General features: G+C 34.6%; 1 protein-coding gene and 1 long non-coding RNA gene across 3 annotated transcripts in view; one reads left to right on the plus strand and one right to left on the minus strand.

The window, feature by feature from the left end:
• LOC135276047 (uncharacterized) overlaps positions 1-16,815 on the plus strand; it is a 142,493-nt gene that overhangs the window by 13,385 nt on the left and 112,293 nt on the right. Inside the window, exon 2 of the long non-coding RNA XR_010343598.1 lies at positions 6,685-6,852. This is a non-coding gene — a long non-coding RNA (uncharacterized LOC135276047). The remainder of the gene's footprint in view (positions 1-6,684; positions 6,853-16,815) is intronic.
• MUSK (muscle associated receptor tyrosine kinase) overlaps positions 1-16,815 on the minus strand; it is a 127,708-nt gene that overhangs the window by 4,920 nt on the left and 105,973 nt on the right. For both annotated transcript variants that reach the window (XM_064379005.1, XM_064379002.1), the window contains 4 exons: positions 14,636-14,811; positions 6,649-6,850; positions 5,951-6,142; positions 4,812-4,960 (listed from right to left, as the gene is read on the minus strand). In XM_064379005.1, the coding sequence (XP_064235075.1) occupies positions 4,812-4,960; positions 5,951-6,142; positions 6,649-6,850; positions 14,636-14,811 (719 nt within the window). The remainder of the gene's footprint in view (positions 1-4,811; positions 4,961-5,950; positions 6,143-6,648; positions 6,851-14,635; positions 14,812-16,815) is intronic.

The following is a 16,815-nucleotide window of genomic DNA, read 5'->3' on the forward strand; positions in this document are numbered from 1 at the left end:
ACATAATTTACAATTATATATGTACATACATTTAAGACCTTGATATGTTTTCTGTATTGTAATTACTTGAACCCAACTCTTGGTTGAGACTTCAAAATGGAATAATTATTAAGAGGAAGACTGTGTTTTCTTCACCTTTATAAACTCAGGCCTAATACTATACATGGCTCACTATGGGTTTTTAATACGTGTTGATGGATGGATGGATGAATTAATATATAGATGGATGCATGGATAGATTTAAGGATGGATGGGTAGATGAATGGGCATAAGAAAACCTCATGCATAGCCCAAGCCATGTCTTTAAACTTTAGCATGACATTTTCAATGACTAGTCTCACCTGATTGTTCTACTATTTGCTCTGCTTTCAGAATATTCCATAACAGTCTACAATATTTAGTACCTATTCTCATTCTAAGATTCTGCATATTTCTTTAATTATACCATTTTCCCAATTTATGACTATGAAACTATTATATACTAGAATTTCAATAAAAGGGAATCAATTTTTAAGATACAAACATGTTCAGTAAGTGGCTGATATTTCAAATGTATAAAACAAAGTAGATTTATTGATAGAAGTGAATTTTATGGATTTTTCCCAATTCTCCTTTCTTCCACTGTTGTCATCTTATTTCATTGGTATTAACTTCCAAGAAACTATCAGAGTAGTGGGATGAATGATTACTGCTTATGTATACTTGATAAAAAATAGAACCTGTGTTCATTGGATATTGAAATGGAATTTAGATATAGCATTTAACAAATGGCAACATTAGTTTGAGTTCTTGTTGGACAATAAAAGTGAGAGAAAACTCCAAATAGTGATGTATAAGCATGCTACTGCAGTAATCATAAATTTGAAAATTGTACATAGTTTGTGTATGAATCAATCTCAGGAATTCAGGATGTTGTAAACTGTATATGAATGCAGAGTCAACATTTTAAGAAAAGTTGAAATAGAAATTGCCTGATAATCTTAAAAATATACATGTATATATGTTTGTTTAATGAATATATGTATACTGTTTGAGAAATTAAATAAGAAGGGTGGAGGGGCAGAAGCCAGATTCAGATTTTTGTGTGAAGAATGACTACATAAATGTTTAGGAGTTGAGGAAATGGAAGAAGTATTTTCAAGATGAATTGTTATATACTGAATATCTTTTACTTTTTTATTGAACAAATATTTATAGAGTGCCTACAATGTGCCAGAAGCTGTTTGAGATACTACTATAGAAATTCTTAATTTTAGTGTTTATCTAGATTACTTCCAATATCTTGACCACTAAGTTACTTACGTCCTTTCGTTAGACCTCTGCCCAACTTCAGCTACTCACTCTCACTGTCATACCCCTGACTTTGTCATTCCATTTATTTGTTACCTCCCATAATCTCATTTTCAGTCACTCTGTTGTTGTTCACCACTTCCTCCCGTTTTCACCCTAGTTCACTGCCTCTACTGCCCTAACTCTAAAAATCCTTTGCCCCACTGAAACTTTTAATCTATTGTTCCTACCCTCTTTTAATGATCCCTCACTTTCTTCATGTTTTTATCTTCCTTCCTTACACAGCTTAAGTTCCTTGATCAATCATAATAATCACTCCTTTGTATACACCCCTCTTCTTTGCCTCAGTTTGACTTCAACTTACTTGTGTGTGAAAATGCTAATTCTGAATAAATTCAATTCTCATTAATGGGTGATTCTCATTATGATTAATGATTAATGATTAATTCTGATTAATGGGTGATTCTGATTAAATTCCTCATTAATCTGTGCCCATCTGGTGACATTTGGATGAATACACAACCATGCTGACCAGTGTCATGTGAAATGTGTAATCCCTAATTTCAAGTAACCTTTTAATGTTCTGGCTAATCATATTATACTTCTCTAGTCCATTTTATATTTTATGTAAAAATGGGTTTTCCTAGATGACGATTTATTTGTTCTCTTCCCTCAAATCTTCAACTTTTCTCCCATTCCTCATTCTCAGATGAGATCTTAATTCCTACTTCACAGAGAAAACTAAATCAGAAGAGAACAATCTCCAGCCAATACTCGCTTATTACTATGGTTGATCTGAACATTCTCTTAACAAAGGCCAATCCATCCAGTAGTGCCAAGATTCCATCCCCTCTCGCTGTTCAAAGATGTTGCTTCCACTATTTGCCAACTCTAGCATCAATTTTTTTCTTTACTGGATTATTGTCATTGATTTACAAGTGTGCTATTAGTTTCACATGAAAGAAAGTATGCTGTTCTCTGCCCCCTTCAGCTCTATCCATGTTTCTTGGTTCACCTTTATAGCAAAACAAGTTGTTTATACTTTTTCTCCAAACTTTCTCTTCCTCTTCTTTTGAGCTCACTTACATTTTCTCTTGCCCTCAACATTCCTCTCTTCTCAGGGTTGCCAGTGAACCTCCATGTTTACAAATTCAAGGTCACTTTATAGTCCTTCTCTCACTAGACTTACTGCATATGACATGCTTACTTTCACCTATTTAAAACACTTTATTTGACTTTCAGGACACCATACTCTCTTGATTTACTTCTATGTCATTGGTTGTTTGTTTTTCTTGTTCATCTCCTCTTTCTCACCCTAAATGCTGGAATGCTCAGGCCTTAGTCCTTTGACCTCTTCTCTGTTCTGGCTTTCTCTTTCCATGCTTAGCTGTCTTGCCCAACCTCGTGGCTTTAAATACTCTGCTTTAAAACTCTATATACTGCAATAGCCTTAGATTCATGTCTAATCAGATCATCCTTTCTGAACTCTAAGTCTCCATATCTACTTGCCTCCTTAACTTCAGGTAGATGTTGAATAAGCATCCCCCTAAAATGACATTTTTTTTTTTTTTTTTTTTTTTTTGAGATGGAGTCTTGCTGTGTCTGGCTGGAGTGCAATGGCACAATATTGGCTCACTGCAACCTCCTCCTCCTGGGTTGAAGCAATTCTCCTGCCTCAGTCTCCCAAGCTGCTGGGATTACAAGCGTGTGCCACCACACCCAGCTAATTTTTGTGTTTTTAGTAGAGACAGGGTTTCACCATGTTTGCCAGACTGGTCTCGAACTCCTGACCTCAGGTGATCTGCCCATCTCGGCCTCATAAAGTGCTGGGATTACAAGTGTGAGCCATCGTGCCCAGCCAAAAAACATGTCTTTAAATGAATTCTCACTCTCTCCACTAAAGAAACCTATTCCTCCTGAGTGTTCCTCAGCTGAGCCAATGGCACCTCCATTCACTCATCTGTACAGCCAAATACCTCAATACTATCTTGGACTTTTCTCTTTTTTGCACATCTCATATTTGGTCGGTCAGCGAATAATTTGGCTCTACCTTCAAATTCCACATGGAAGAGAATCACTTCTCATGATCCTCACTACCACCACCTGGTCCATGCCACCATCTTCTCTTGCTGCATCATTGCAATACCTATTTACTGTCTTCCTGATTCTATTGCTTCCCTTCAGGCAATGCTCAAGAAAGCAGCCAGAGAAGATGTGAAAAATGTGAGGTCATGTCATGTCATGTCTTGCCTGAAACTCTCCATTTGTTTCCCATCTTAGATTAAATGCCAATGTTTTAAATAAGGACTGACAGGGTCTGCCCACCTCCCCCATTACCTCTCTGATCTCATCTGTGATAATTCTCTCCATCTTTCACTCTGCTCCAGCCACACTCATCTCCTTGCTATTCTTCAAGCATGCCACACCTGCTCTTGCCACAGTACCTTTGCAAATGCTTCTCATTCTTTTTGGAATGTTTTCCAAGACACCCACACTGTTATTACCTTGCCTCTGCCAGATCTTTATATAAATGTAACATTTTCACTGAAGTCTTCAAACATTGTATCTCATATTTGGAAAAACTTCCCTGCTTTAACATTTAAAAAAGTCTTTGGAACTTAATATCCAGCATCCCACGTTTTTGTGTTTATTTTTATTATCTATCTCCTCCAATAGAGTGGATGTATGCTTCATGAGAGCACAGATTTTTTTTCTTTCTTTTTTTGAGACAGAGTCTCACTCTGTCACCCAGGCTGAAGTGCAGTGGTACGATCTTGGCTTACAGCAACCTCCACCTCCTGGGTTCAAGCGATTCTCCAGCCTTAGCCTCCCGAGTAGCTGGGATGTTATAGGCATACACCACCATGCCTGGCTAATTTTTCTATTTTTAGTAGAGACAGGGTTTCACCATATTGGTCAGGCTGGTGTCAAACTCCTGACCTCAAGTCATCCACCTACCTTGGCCTCCCAAGGTGCTGGGATTACAGGTGTGAGCCACCACTCCCAGCTGAAAGCACAGATTTTTGAAAGTTTTATTCATTGCTATATAATTACTACAAACTAAATATTTGTAAAAATTTATGTTAAGTTTATGAATCTGGGAATAGACTGGAACTCAACAACGAACAGAAAAGATACAAATCACTGCTCATGACATTCTAGTTAGGGAAGAAAGAGGAGACACAAACAAGTAAAATATATAGACTGTTCAATATTGACAAGGTTTGTGATGGAGAAGCAGTATTCATTTTTTACAATGGGGACATTTTAAGCACTTTTATAAATAGTAAGGAGGCATCAAAGACAGAGACAAATTGAAGTGGTGAAATTAAAGAGGGATAATCCATTAAGCTATGAACATCTTGCAGGGTTGGGATAGACCTAGGTGAAAAAGCTAACTTTGAAAAGGAACAGAAACATCTTACTGATCAAGGAGAAAAGGAAAAAGCATAAATAAGGGAAGAAAAACTTGGAAAGCCTCTGTTTTCTGATAAATACATATTTCGCTTGTATTTTCATACCTAAGAGTTTCACAATGTTAGGATTGTCAAATTCTGCCATGAGGGCTGCCTCCCTCTGAAAGTCTGCTTGCATATCTGCCGAGGCTTCTTCTTTGAGCATCTTTACTGCCACCATAGTGAAAGGTTCATGGGGAAGTAAGCCTGGTGCCCTGAGAGATACATTTATTGAGAAAGAAACCAAAGATCGTGGACATCATACACACCCCTATTATAGCTACCCACATTTATACATATTCTCCCACCTCCCATGTGTAAAAGGCTGGTTGAGGCTCATGCAGCCTTTCCCAGAGCTGCAGAATCAAAGAAAGACAACATACTTAAAACTCCTTGATGTCAGCTAATAAAAATCACTGGTGTTATTTTTAACAATTTCAAACAATGAAGTTTGAAAGATGCATTATTTACAAATTGCAAGAATTCTAAAGTGTACACACCCAATGGGATTATCATTGCCATCCTTAACCTTTTAATCTTTATCCAGAATCTAAATTCCCTGAAGCAGGAACCATGACTTACTCATCTTTATAGCCACCATTGAGCCTAAAGTAGTGCCTTGCAAATTTTGGTTTCCAATGCATATTTGTGTGAGATTTTCATTATTCATGTAACCTCTACACTGGGGCCACCATGAGTGGAGATTAAGTTGTGTCTTGCCCCAGAACACCAGGCCAAAGTGACAGTTGGAGATTAAAACCATTCATATTCTCTGGCCCAGCTGTGTGTCTGTGGAGTCACATCCATGCAGCAGAGAGGGTGTTTTATTCCAATTCACACAAAGGTGATAAATAGGATAATATTGGCCCTAAACCATACTCCTTTCTTGAGCTCATTGTTTTGCAAATTTTTGCCTTTTAATTCCTTTTCTGTTTGTCATTTCGTGAACGTCTACTTAATATCTATACATTATATTGTAAGGAGTTATTATTTAAAACAGTGTAAGAAATTATGATTAAAATATATGATAAATTCTTTTCTGAAAAGGAAATATGATTGAACTATATCACTAATTTCTTATAATTTGAGAACTGTAGAAATGAAGATACATTTAGATCTCTTATAAATATATGTATCAAGCTAATAATAGTTGGGTAGCTTTTCAGACATATTTCCATGGAGATTTTTTCCATAGGTAACTTTACCTTGCTTGAAACACCCTTCCAAATGCTCCCTCTCCGATGTCTCTCACGTATTCAATGTTATTCCTTGGATACTCCAGGCTGAGCAATTTAGGGTTCAGAAGGAGCGGCATCCTCTGGTACATGGGGTTGGGATGAAGTCTATCTAGTAAGAGCTCAGAAGGCAGTGTGGTGAGGGTTACTGCTGCTGATTCTCTGCGGCAAGACAGGCAAGATCAGGAATGAGCTCAGGAGCAGGTAAGATCTTTGTACTTAGACTTAGAGTCTAAGAAATATGGCATTTAAGAGTAATAAAAACAAATTATACTAGGGCAGCCAAAGATTCTTCAGTCTGAGAGCAATAAAATATTTTGTTTGGTCTAGAGTCAAAAGGCACATTTTCTCAGAAATGTTTAGCTATCCAAGCCAGTAGTGGCAATGGGCCTGAGAGGGAAGACAAGGACAGGAATAGCCATTTTCCTTCAAATTATTGTTTGGATTTTACCTGTTGTGAAATAGTAACCTTAGGGCATTTGATTCTATGCCAAAAAGTCATTGACATTTGTAAGGATTATGATGGGGGTGCTTAATTTTAAAGCAGGGCTATGGATGTATTAAGAGAGTTGCAGTGTCATATATATTCCTCACACCATACCAACTCCATATTAAACATGAGATTTTAAAATACTACTACACATGGTTAGCTGAAACTAGAATCTCACCTTTTCTTATTTTTCCATTGTTTTCTTCTTCGGCAGCAATAGAGAGTAGTTATGGTAAGAAGCACAAATATTGCAAAGCTGGACATGATGGAGATTATTACAGTCATGGAGTATGTAGGTGAGACAGAGAAGGAAGAAGAGGAGGAGGAAGGCAAATTTGGAATGTCCACACTTGGCTTTGAGGATGTCATTGGTGGGAATGCTGTAAGTAAACAATAATTATTTCATTCATTTTCAAACCTTTAAGAAGCAATTTTTTTGTATTCAAGCAATCATTAAAATAAATTTCATGTTAAGAATATATTTATGTATCAGATTCTCCCTGGTTATATATCTATAAAGTCCAGTAAGGTCTAATTGTAAGTAAATCAGCTTATAGAATAATATAATTTTAAAGATAAGACTCAGAGAGAGGAAATAGGTTTTTTTTTCTGAGATAAATGCCGATCTTAGGCTAGTGCCATTAATACTGAATCATAATATCTATGATTTGACATAAATCATGGAAATTATTACAAAAATATTTTCATGTAATTACACTTGACATCAGGATTGTCTAGAGCTGAACTTTTATACACATTTACTGTCAGTTTACAAACAGAATAAAAATCATGAAAGATGAGAAATGAAACTATTAGGACACAAATGAGAAGAAGTTAATTTATCTAAAAACTGAACTGTCAAACTTCAATTAAAAAGGCCAATGTGACATGTATACAGGTAAAATCAGCATTACTGTTGAAAACCAAAATATGCCATACTCATACCACTATTTGTAGAGTACAAAGTCCATTGTATATGTATTAAAACAACCTTATTAATTACATTTTAAATCCTCTTAACAGATTGAGTAAAGACAAAAACAGAGATACAGAGTATTTTAAAACAATCAACAACAATGTTTTAATAGCTAAGAAAAAACTTTGTACTCAAAAATAGAGAATAAACCTTCTTTTTGAATATTTGTGGAATACTTACAGACATGATTTTATGTGAGGCCATAAAGATAAATCTCAATAAATTTTAAAAGCAGAAATTGTGCATATCTACTTATTGGCCAAAGTACAATTAGTAATAGATTAAATAAAATCCAATGGGACACTTTTAAAAAAGAAAAAAAATCAATGACTTTTTGATAAAAAATTAGAGAGTAACCATAGTTACATTTAGACAAAAGCCTCTTAATTAGTGTGTATTGTATTTAGTCACAAATAAAGTCTTAATTAGTGTGTATTGTATTTAGATAAAATAAAGTCATAGTGTTATCTCTTTCTACTAGATAAAAAGAATGAAAGTGAATGAACTGAACATTTAACTCAAGACTTTGGATAGAAAACAATAACACAGAAAACAAAGATAATATGTAATAAAGTAACAGCCATACACAAGCAGAAATTAATAAGTTAGAATACACATATAACAAATGGTACAATTAAAAGACCAATAGTTGGTTTTATAAATATTCATAAAGTAGTCTAATCAATGGAATTTTAATTAAAAAGATAGGAAAGGTACAAAAAGAAAATTAGAGATGATAAGAAGTTATAACAGATTCAAAGTTAACAAAAATAAAATAATATGTAATTACATTTTGTACACCTTAAGGAAAATGATAGGAACATATTAATAATCAAATTTGAGGAGTTAGAAAATATAAATATTGCCACAGGCAGGAAGCTGGTTTTTCAAGTCATCACATTATAAGATACATTCTTTTAGTCTTGAAAGAGATAAAATTTCTATATTTTATAAAATGTTCCAGTAGGAGAAAAATCTTTCAAATTACTTTAGAAATTATTATAATACTAACATCACAACCTGGCAATGTTAGCACAGATGAAAAGTGCATATATAGATTATACAGCATAGGTTTAGAAGATCCTAAATGAAATATTAGCAACTGACTATATCATCGTCAGAGAATAATGATTTAATATAAGGGAATATATTAATATAACACAGCACAAGGTCAAAAGTAAACCTTTATTGCAGTAGATGCCTAAAGCCATTTGAAATAGGACACTTGCAAAATTGGAGATTACAAGAGATGCCCATGTATGACTTCTTAGTCTGGAAGTAGGCCCAGTGATTATGCCCTGAGTACCAATGGCTAAGCAAGTGATTTTGAAGCCTGCGGAGGCCAAGCCTGGTCACCACTGTGACTGAGGCAGGCACCTGGAACTGGAAGAACATCAGCACATCAGTAAAACATCTGTGCTAGGCCAGTGATAGTATGCCTCATCCAGCACCACAGGAGTAGTGGACTGAACAGACTGCCCAGGTTCCTCTCTGACGGACTTGAAAGCTAGTCTGATTCTCTTTGGACTGAATCATCCTGAGTTTTCTTAATCTAAGATGGATAGAGAGGGGGACTTAGATTGAAGAGCTTTGCTTTCTGCTAATAATAAAGCTAAAACAATTATTAAAAGATAGGGAGAAATAGCTATTTTTGTATTTGGAGTTTACAGAGCAGCTCATGCCATATATAACACATGAGGGAATATAATGTAATGAGTAAAGTTGGTAGTATAATTTCATTGGTAAATATAAGGCTAATTTTTCTAAAAAGAATCAGAAAGTAGAATGTAATGGCATGTTAAAAGAAAAATCTATGATGATTTAGTGAGGTTTCTTTTTAAAATGCAAAAAGTGACAGAGTTGGAATAAAAATTTTGCTTTATAGATTTAAATGTTTCCTTCAAGATGGTTTTGTTTTGATATTCTTTGATGACTGCTTCTGATTTGATCTGATCTTCCCTTGAGCTACATCAATGATCTCTTTGGATCTAAATGATCACTTTTGATCTTCATTCTTTTTCCTTTTTATCTTTTTCTTCTCTCACCAATTTTCTCTCTTTATTCTTTTCCTCTGAAGACTATGGGAGTTTATGCACTCATTCATCCATATGTAAATGCATTCACTAAATCAATATTGATTATTAGGTATCAAGAATACTGTGGTGAAAATGACAAGTGTTTGCTTGTCACAAGAAACAAGTGAGTAAATGGAGAATTAAAATATAAGAAGCTTTGTAAGAGTAGTAAGAACACGATGCTGATGAGTGTTCAGGGCTGGCAGTAACTCAGGTTTAGACATACTGGGGAGGTTTTCTAGAGTGAGTAACTGTAAGTTAAACATAAATGGTGAGTAACCAGTAACCAATTGAAGGTTGTGATGATCTGAGTCTTTATGTCTTTCCCCAAAATTCATATGTGGAAATGAATAAGGATAGAGTCCTGATGAATGGGATTAATGCCCTTATAAAAAGAGGTCCAAGAAAGCTCCCTTACCCCTCTGCCATGTGAGGACACAGGGAGAAGACAGCTATGTCTTGAGGAATGGGCCCTCACTCAAGAGTTCCTTACCCAGCTAACACACTTTTTAACCTCCAAAGTAAAAGAAAACAATTTGATGATATACAAAGCTTCAGGGATTCTGTTTCTCAAGATGCTTTCCCTTCTGAGGAGATATATGAGGAGACTCTTAATAACAACTGAATCAGAAAGTGACTTCAAGATAAATATAAATGGACTGTGATGGGTGGGTCTTGTCTAATTCACTAGAGGAGACTCGGTATTGAGAATCACTCTGCAAAGAGAAACCTAAGAGTACTAGGGGAGGTAAGGAAGAAGATCTGAGCATTCTGAGGATCTCACTGGAGATTCTGAAAGTCCCATAGGGTGGGGAGAAATGAGGAACAAATAGAACACAGCAATGTGTAAAAAGAATTGGTGTCTGACTTTCACTTAGCAGTGGAGAAAACAAACAAGTATAGAAAAGGAAAAAGAAGAAGCAAAAAAGTAAAATGAGTAGCAAATGTACAGTTAAGATAGTAGGGATAAAATTGAGTACATCAGTTGGTATATTAAATATGAACAGGCTAAATCCTTCTATTAATAGAATATGGCTGTTAGAGTGGAGTAAACCCAGGTATATCTTGTTTATAAGAAAAAAAAATAAAAGAAGGACAAAGAGGCTCTAGGTTAATGTAAATACAAGGAAAGAATTACCGTTATTAATACTAGAAATTTAAAGCTAAAAGCACTAAAACAAGACAAGAGTGACATTTTACATTGGTAAAAGGCTTCATATAAGAAGAAGAAAGTGTCTTGGATCACTATGCCTCTTAGAACATAGTAACTAAACATATGAAGTACAAATTATAAATGTTAGAAAAATCTAATAAAAATAATTCTGAATTGGATTTTCGAAAGAATTAAGAAAATCAACTAAATCAGTAAACTCATATGTGAGTTTAGAAGGGCTAAAATTTCATGAGATTATTAGACAGCTAGCAAGAATTTATGCTAATAAAAGAACAAGGCCTTATCACAGAAAATATGGTTGCATTGAAATTCTGATCAGATCATGTTCTGTGCATTGTGTTCAATTCTGGGTATTCTCAAGCTTATGTGCACCCAGTAAAGTGTAAACATGGAGGTGAGGATTTTGAAAGTCAGTTGCAAAAGAAAAAGTTGAAAATTGGAGATATTTAATGTGAAGAAGAGAAGCCTACAGAGATTGAGTATTTATCTCCAAATATTTAAGGACTGTCATATAGAATATAAACAAATAAAAGAAGTAGACTGAAGATAAGTTGTTGAAAGTTCTAGAGAACCCGGAATTTAGTTCTACATAACTAAATTGTTTAATAACTAATATAGTCTACCAAAGAATTAAGAAATAAATTCAAGAGGGAAAAGGGAATGTTTCTGTCAGAGATGCTCTGGAAAACGTTCTTTCATTGTGGGAGAGTTTGGATTAAATAACTTTTAAAGTTACTTTTAACTCCAATTTTCTATGAACTTGTAACTTTAATATCACCACAAAAATTACCCAAACCGCATTTCAAATTATGAAATCATGAGTTTTACATACACGCACATGCACACACACGGAGACATTTTATGATTTCATTTGTGGGCAAAATGGTAGCTGATCATTATGGAAAAATGGTCTGGGACACAAAACAAGTATTCATTTAAATGTCAACAAAAAGTAATCATCAAGTTGCCTGGGTGATTTAAAATTGTGAACAATGAAACTGTTATCAATAGAACCTTCTTAAGAATAATCAATTATAACAAATGTGAAAAGGTAGTGGTATTTATTCAAAAAGGAATCAGTTAAACAATCAGTTAAGCTTTATTACACATGAGGTCTTGGAATTTTTAAAAAATTTAGTGATAGGAGAAAGGTATCGGCTATAATATGTAGGAAAGTAGGCCCTGAAGACAGAGCCACAATCAGATAGATTTGAGTTCAATATCTGGCTTATCACCTTACTAGATGGGTGAAATTCGTCTCTCTTTCTCATGTTGAATCGTCTATAAAATGGAGGACATTCATAGTGCTTAATTTCATAGGGTTATTGGGACTATTAAGAGAGAGAATGTATATATCACACTAATCAGTTTGGATTTGGGTACATTCATTGAGTCCTTCATTCTCCATATATACGTATAGAAAGAGCAAAGATGGAGGGAAAAAGAGAATTCAAGAGAATAGCAAATCATTATTTCAATGATTAAGACAGATATCGTTTTCTCCACAGCGCCTCTGAAATAGAAGACAGATTCACTGCTGAGTGTTTATGTAGTAAAGTATGTGAAGTCTCATGGAAGAGAGGAATAGGGTAATCCTTGCTTAGCAGACAAATAATGTAAATAGCACAAAGGCATTGCCTGCTCAAAAAGATGTTTCACTTCAGCCAGAGAAATTAAAAAAAAAAAAAAAAAACAAACTACTGACATTCTGGTCCCTGTGTTCAAGGAAGAAGAAAATAATGCAAAGATAAACAAATGCTTAACAACTCTTTTGTGACCTCTCCAAATGAGCTGGTGATATTCTTTAGAATTTACTCAGAAATCAGGACAGTCTTTAAGAAATATTTGAGGGCTTTATATATTCCTGTAAAATATGAGACACTGCCTAATAAGGATGTTTTCTTTGTTCAACTATTGACCTGCTAAAGCCAACTCTTTTAATAATAATTGCTTTTAATTCAGGGAGTGTACTTTCAGACCTTCCCTACCCTATTTTCAGTTTAAATGATCAGTTTATGACATTAGGAGCTCATTTCTAACATGTATCAAAGATTTCATAAAGCTTTTGTTACAGACTAGAAAATTTATTGTAGCTAGTTTGTGCCGCTCAAAGTTCCTTTATAATTAGTGTGAAAGGCAGAAATATGGATACTTTTTGTGTATTGTTCCTGTCTAATTTAAGATGAATGGTCTGCTCCTTCCACACAGTAAATCCTCAATGAATATTTGAATGGATGAGTGAATAAACAATTGATGGATAACAAAGAGCACAGTCATCAATTAAAAGTCCAATCAAAGTAAATTTTGGTTGCTCATATAACAAAGAATCGAAATTCTTTTTTATTCCTTTGATTTGGGAATAACAATTTGACAGACTACCAGAATAATAGATTTTTAAGATTTCGTAACCCTTCTTGGTTAATAACTTGGCATGATTCAACTGGGACCAGTAGTAGTCTTTCTTTTAATACTTTAAGTGTTGGTCCTTTAAACAAGCTGGTAAAATCAAGTCCTGGCACCTAGCCAAGTACACAGGGGATTAGGCCTGGAATACATATTACAGGAAGTAAGTGTGATTTAAGCCTTAGAACACTGAGACCACAGGAAGTTAATGGACATGAAAAGCTTTTCTAATTTCATCCTGAGGATTTCTGTGTACTGACAGGTTAAAGCACTATCTGATACAAGTTAGTTTGTAGGACATTCAACTAACCTTCTTGAATTCTTTCCTAGAGATTTTTGTGATGATCTTTTTTTAAAGCCATTTGATTTGATCCTATAAGCTTTATACTAGAAATCAGCTGTCTTAAAAAATACCTAACTTCCAAAAGAGGGATCTGTTGTCACAAATGAAGATCATGAATTGGCTCAATGAAGAAATAAATATTGGTTTCATCTATAAATAATTAGATTATACCAAATCACAAATACAAAATCAAAAGGTGACATTTTAAATTTGGCTTACTTTACAGACACACAAGAAATGAAACAGGCTGACAACCTTAAGGTGGGAGATAGTATTTGTATGATTCACTAAATACGGTACTCTCCATGGTCTAATAGAAAGCTATAAACTGAGACCTTCCATGATCTTCCCTCATGTTCTACCCTGGATGAATATGGTGAGAAGAAACCTTTGAGAGGGGCTGTACTCCGTTCTGGGCATCAGGAAATATGAGTGTAAACACACATGCATGAATCCAATTACATACACATAAGGTTTCAAGGGCACAAACATAATTACTTACTTTTTAGGTTTTCTTTGTTATAATCTGAAGGGGAAAGGATAAAAATTTGTTTTAAGTGAGCATATAGATATCTCACATATTATGTGAGAGAGTGCTAAGAAATGCAAGTTCTCTTTCAGCTTTTTAATATACAACTGGAAAACATTCTTTGCATTCGATTATGAAAGAATTGGATCTTTGAAATTAAACCAGCTGTTAGGGATAACATAGTTCCTTACAAGCAAAGTTCATTAAAGCAACATGAAGCAATTCAGTTTTGTTTTGTGAAATCAGCATTTTCAAACATGTGTCTTATTTTAGCATGCTTTCTTGGCTAAGAAAAAGCACTTCATTCCTTTATTTCACTCTTCTGACAAAATCTGAGATGTTTCTTAGCCATTTTTCTGCACATTCCAGAAAATGTTACAAGCTCTCATAAGATTCCCTATGAAAGAATCTAAAAGGTCAAGCAGTAGTTAAAAGTGTTGTTGCACTTATTTTAGAGCAAATGAAATAAGTTCTTATGCAAACCTGTGCAATTAGGATAGCATTAGAATTCCACTAGTAGGTATCTAAGGAAGGCGGAACTCAAAAAAAAAAAAAAAAGAAAGAAATGCCCCTAGAAATACTAGAAGCTGTAAGTTCACATCTTAGTTTCTTCAAAATAGTAAATTTCTCTTAACCTCCAAAGTCTTGGGAGAACTCTTTGTTACCTAGATGTGGCAGTCTGGCACAGGCCATGGGATCCCAGTGCATGCTGGGAAGCTTGCTGCATTCTGGCACAGACAGCAAATGCATCTCGGATCTGTAGAGTCCTCTGTGGGTCTTCTCTTCCATTGCCAGCCATTCTTTTGCACAGAAGAGCTCCTTTACTGCCAAGCAGTACTCTCTAAAATATTGTATGGAGAACAAAACTTGATGAATCATAACATGTTAAAGCAAATACGTGGCAGATCCTAAATTCTGTGTTTTCAAGACATCATTATAGTACATTGTCTGTTCTTGAAAAAGCGTTTATGAAAGAACCTTTTTTACTGTAAATAATACAAGACTTCATGAAATCAAGTGTACTGGCCAGTGAGATGAAATGCTAATCTCATTTTGTTGTTAAACACAATGCCAGTCTGGGGAGAAAAATGTCAAATTTAAAACATATTAGATTGGGAATCTCTGATATTTCTTCTCCCAACTTCATATTCAAATAACACAGGTAGATAAAAAAGGTATATGGAGTTTTAAAAACACACCTGCTGAAAGTCAGGATCATTGTCAATCAGTTTCCAGCTGGAAGATTTTTCTATAATCTTGGGGCTAATGTGCAGGGCTTAAGTCTGGGGCTCTGTGTGCTTTGTCCTCTGAAACAGAACAGTATCACCTCCCTGGCAGTTTATAGGAGGGCATGTGGGTCCTTACCCAGCCCTTACTTTGACACACAGAATCTTGTTCCATTGCTGTGCATGCTTCCATCTGAGAAAGCCCAAGTAGTATCTGTTTGAATATGAAGCTGTTACATTCATCTACATGTTGTATTATGAGTGAAGGGGCTGAAGAAACACTAGTTGGATGACTTGGAATTTTGTGGATTAGTATTTCTTTAAGTCTGATAAAAATAGGACAGACTGCATAGGAGAAACCTGGTTAATTTCAAATGAAGGTATTTGGGGTTAATAATAAGACAAAATTAAAGATAATTAACTAAATTAAACATAATAATAGCAAATGTCCTTTATTCTGTATCTGAAGGATTCAGAGAGGAGGAACTTGTGAGTGTGCGTATACATACATAAATGTATACCACAATGGTGTCTTTTTTCATACTTAGTCCCACACTCCTGCTTTCCTAACTTGCCAATATGCACTAATTGAGCATGCGTAGAATAAAAGGCTATGCATATGAATGTGATGAGATGCAAATATATTCTTATATGGAGATAACAATGGGATTTATAATTCTTGGTTTGTGTGAGGGAGAAGGGAGTATAATGGGCTTTCAATACTTCTCATAAGGTAAAGGACCTGAGGAGAGTTGCTTAGCTTGGTTCCACCCCTGGGTTGTATAAGCACATATTTTTTTTGGCATGCAGTCAGTGTAAACTGTGCAAAAATCAATATGGGACATATGAAAAAAATTCCATACTTCACATTATGCAGAAGAAGCAAATATCTGGGAATTTAAAAAAATCTAAATAGAATAACATATTAATGAATGGCTTTTGATTTGCTTTTTTTTTTTCATTGCCATACACTAAAGCATGCCCTCTATAGCAGAGTTTTTCACAAGAAAAAAACAAATCAGGATGAACTATAGACTGAAAAGTAGGATAATTTGAACATGGAAGTAACAACAGAAAATAGAAACCACAAAAAATAAAAGCAACACTTGCAATCTTCACTGAAAATAGAAAACAAATGGGACTACAAGAAATAAACAAATTTGAACTAAATATTCAATTGAATGCAGAAAGAAAGGACCTAAATGAATGCAAGAAAGGCTAAACAGATGAAAGTAATGTGTGAAATAACTGATAAGGTGGAGCAAGTAAGAAATCCACAGTCAAATAATAGTGTTTCTCAGCAAGAGAACCAGAGCACATAAATAATAGAAAATCAAAGATGTGGCATAGGAAATCATTTTTAAGATCAAAAGGACATAATGTTTAGAGCATATTATCCATTATTTTTTATATTTATATTACATGAAAGAAAACAATGAAAATAAATCTATCACCAAATGAATTTTATAAATATTGTGAATCGCAAAGATTAGAGAAATAATCTTTCTACCATCTGGAGAGAGGAAAACGTTCCTTACAAGGGAACAAAAGTCAGGATTGCTTTCTGCTTCCTCTTCATTACAACATGGCCAGAAAATAATGTTCAGAGTCCATAGTGT

The sequence above is a fragment of the Aotus nancymaae genome, unplaced genomic scaffold (genome assembly GCF_030222135.1).
Source record: "Aotus nancymaae isolate 86718 unplaced genomic scaffold, 86718_ANA_hifiasm-v0.15.2.pri h1tg000003l, whole genome shotgun sequence".
In the NCBI taxonomy this organism is placed as follows: domain Eukaryota; kingdom Metazoa; phylum Chordata; class Mammalia; order Primates; family Aotidae; genus Aotus; species Aotus nancymaae.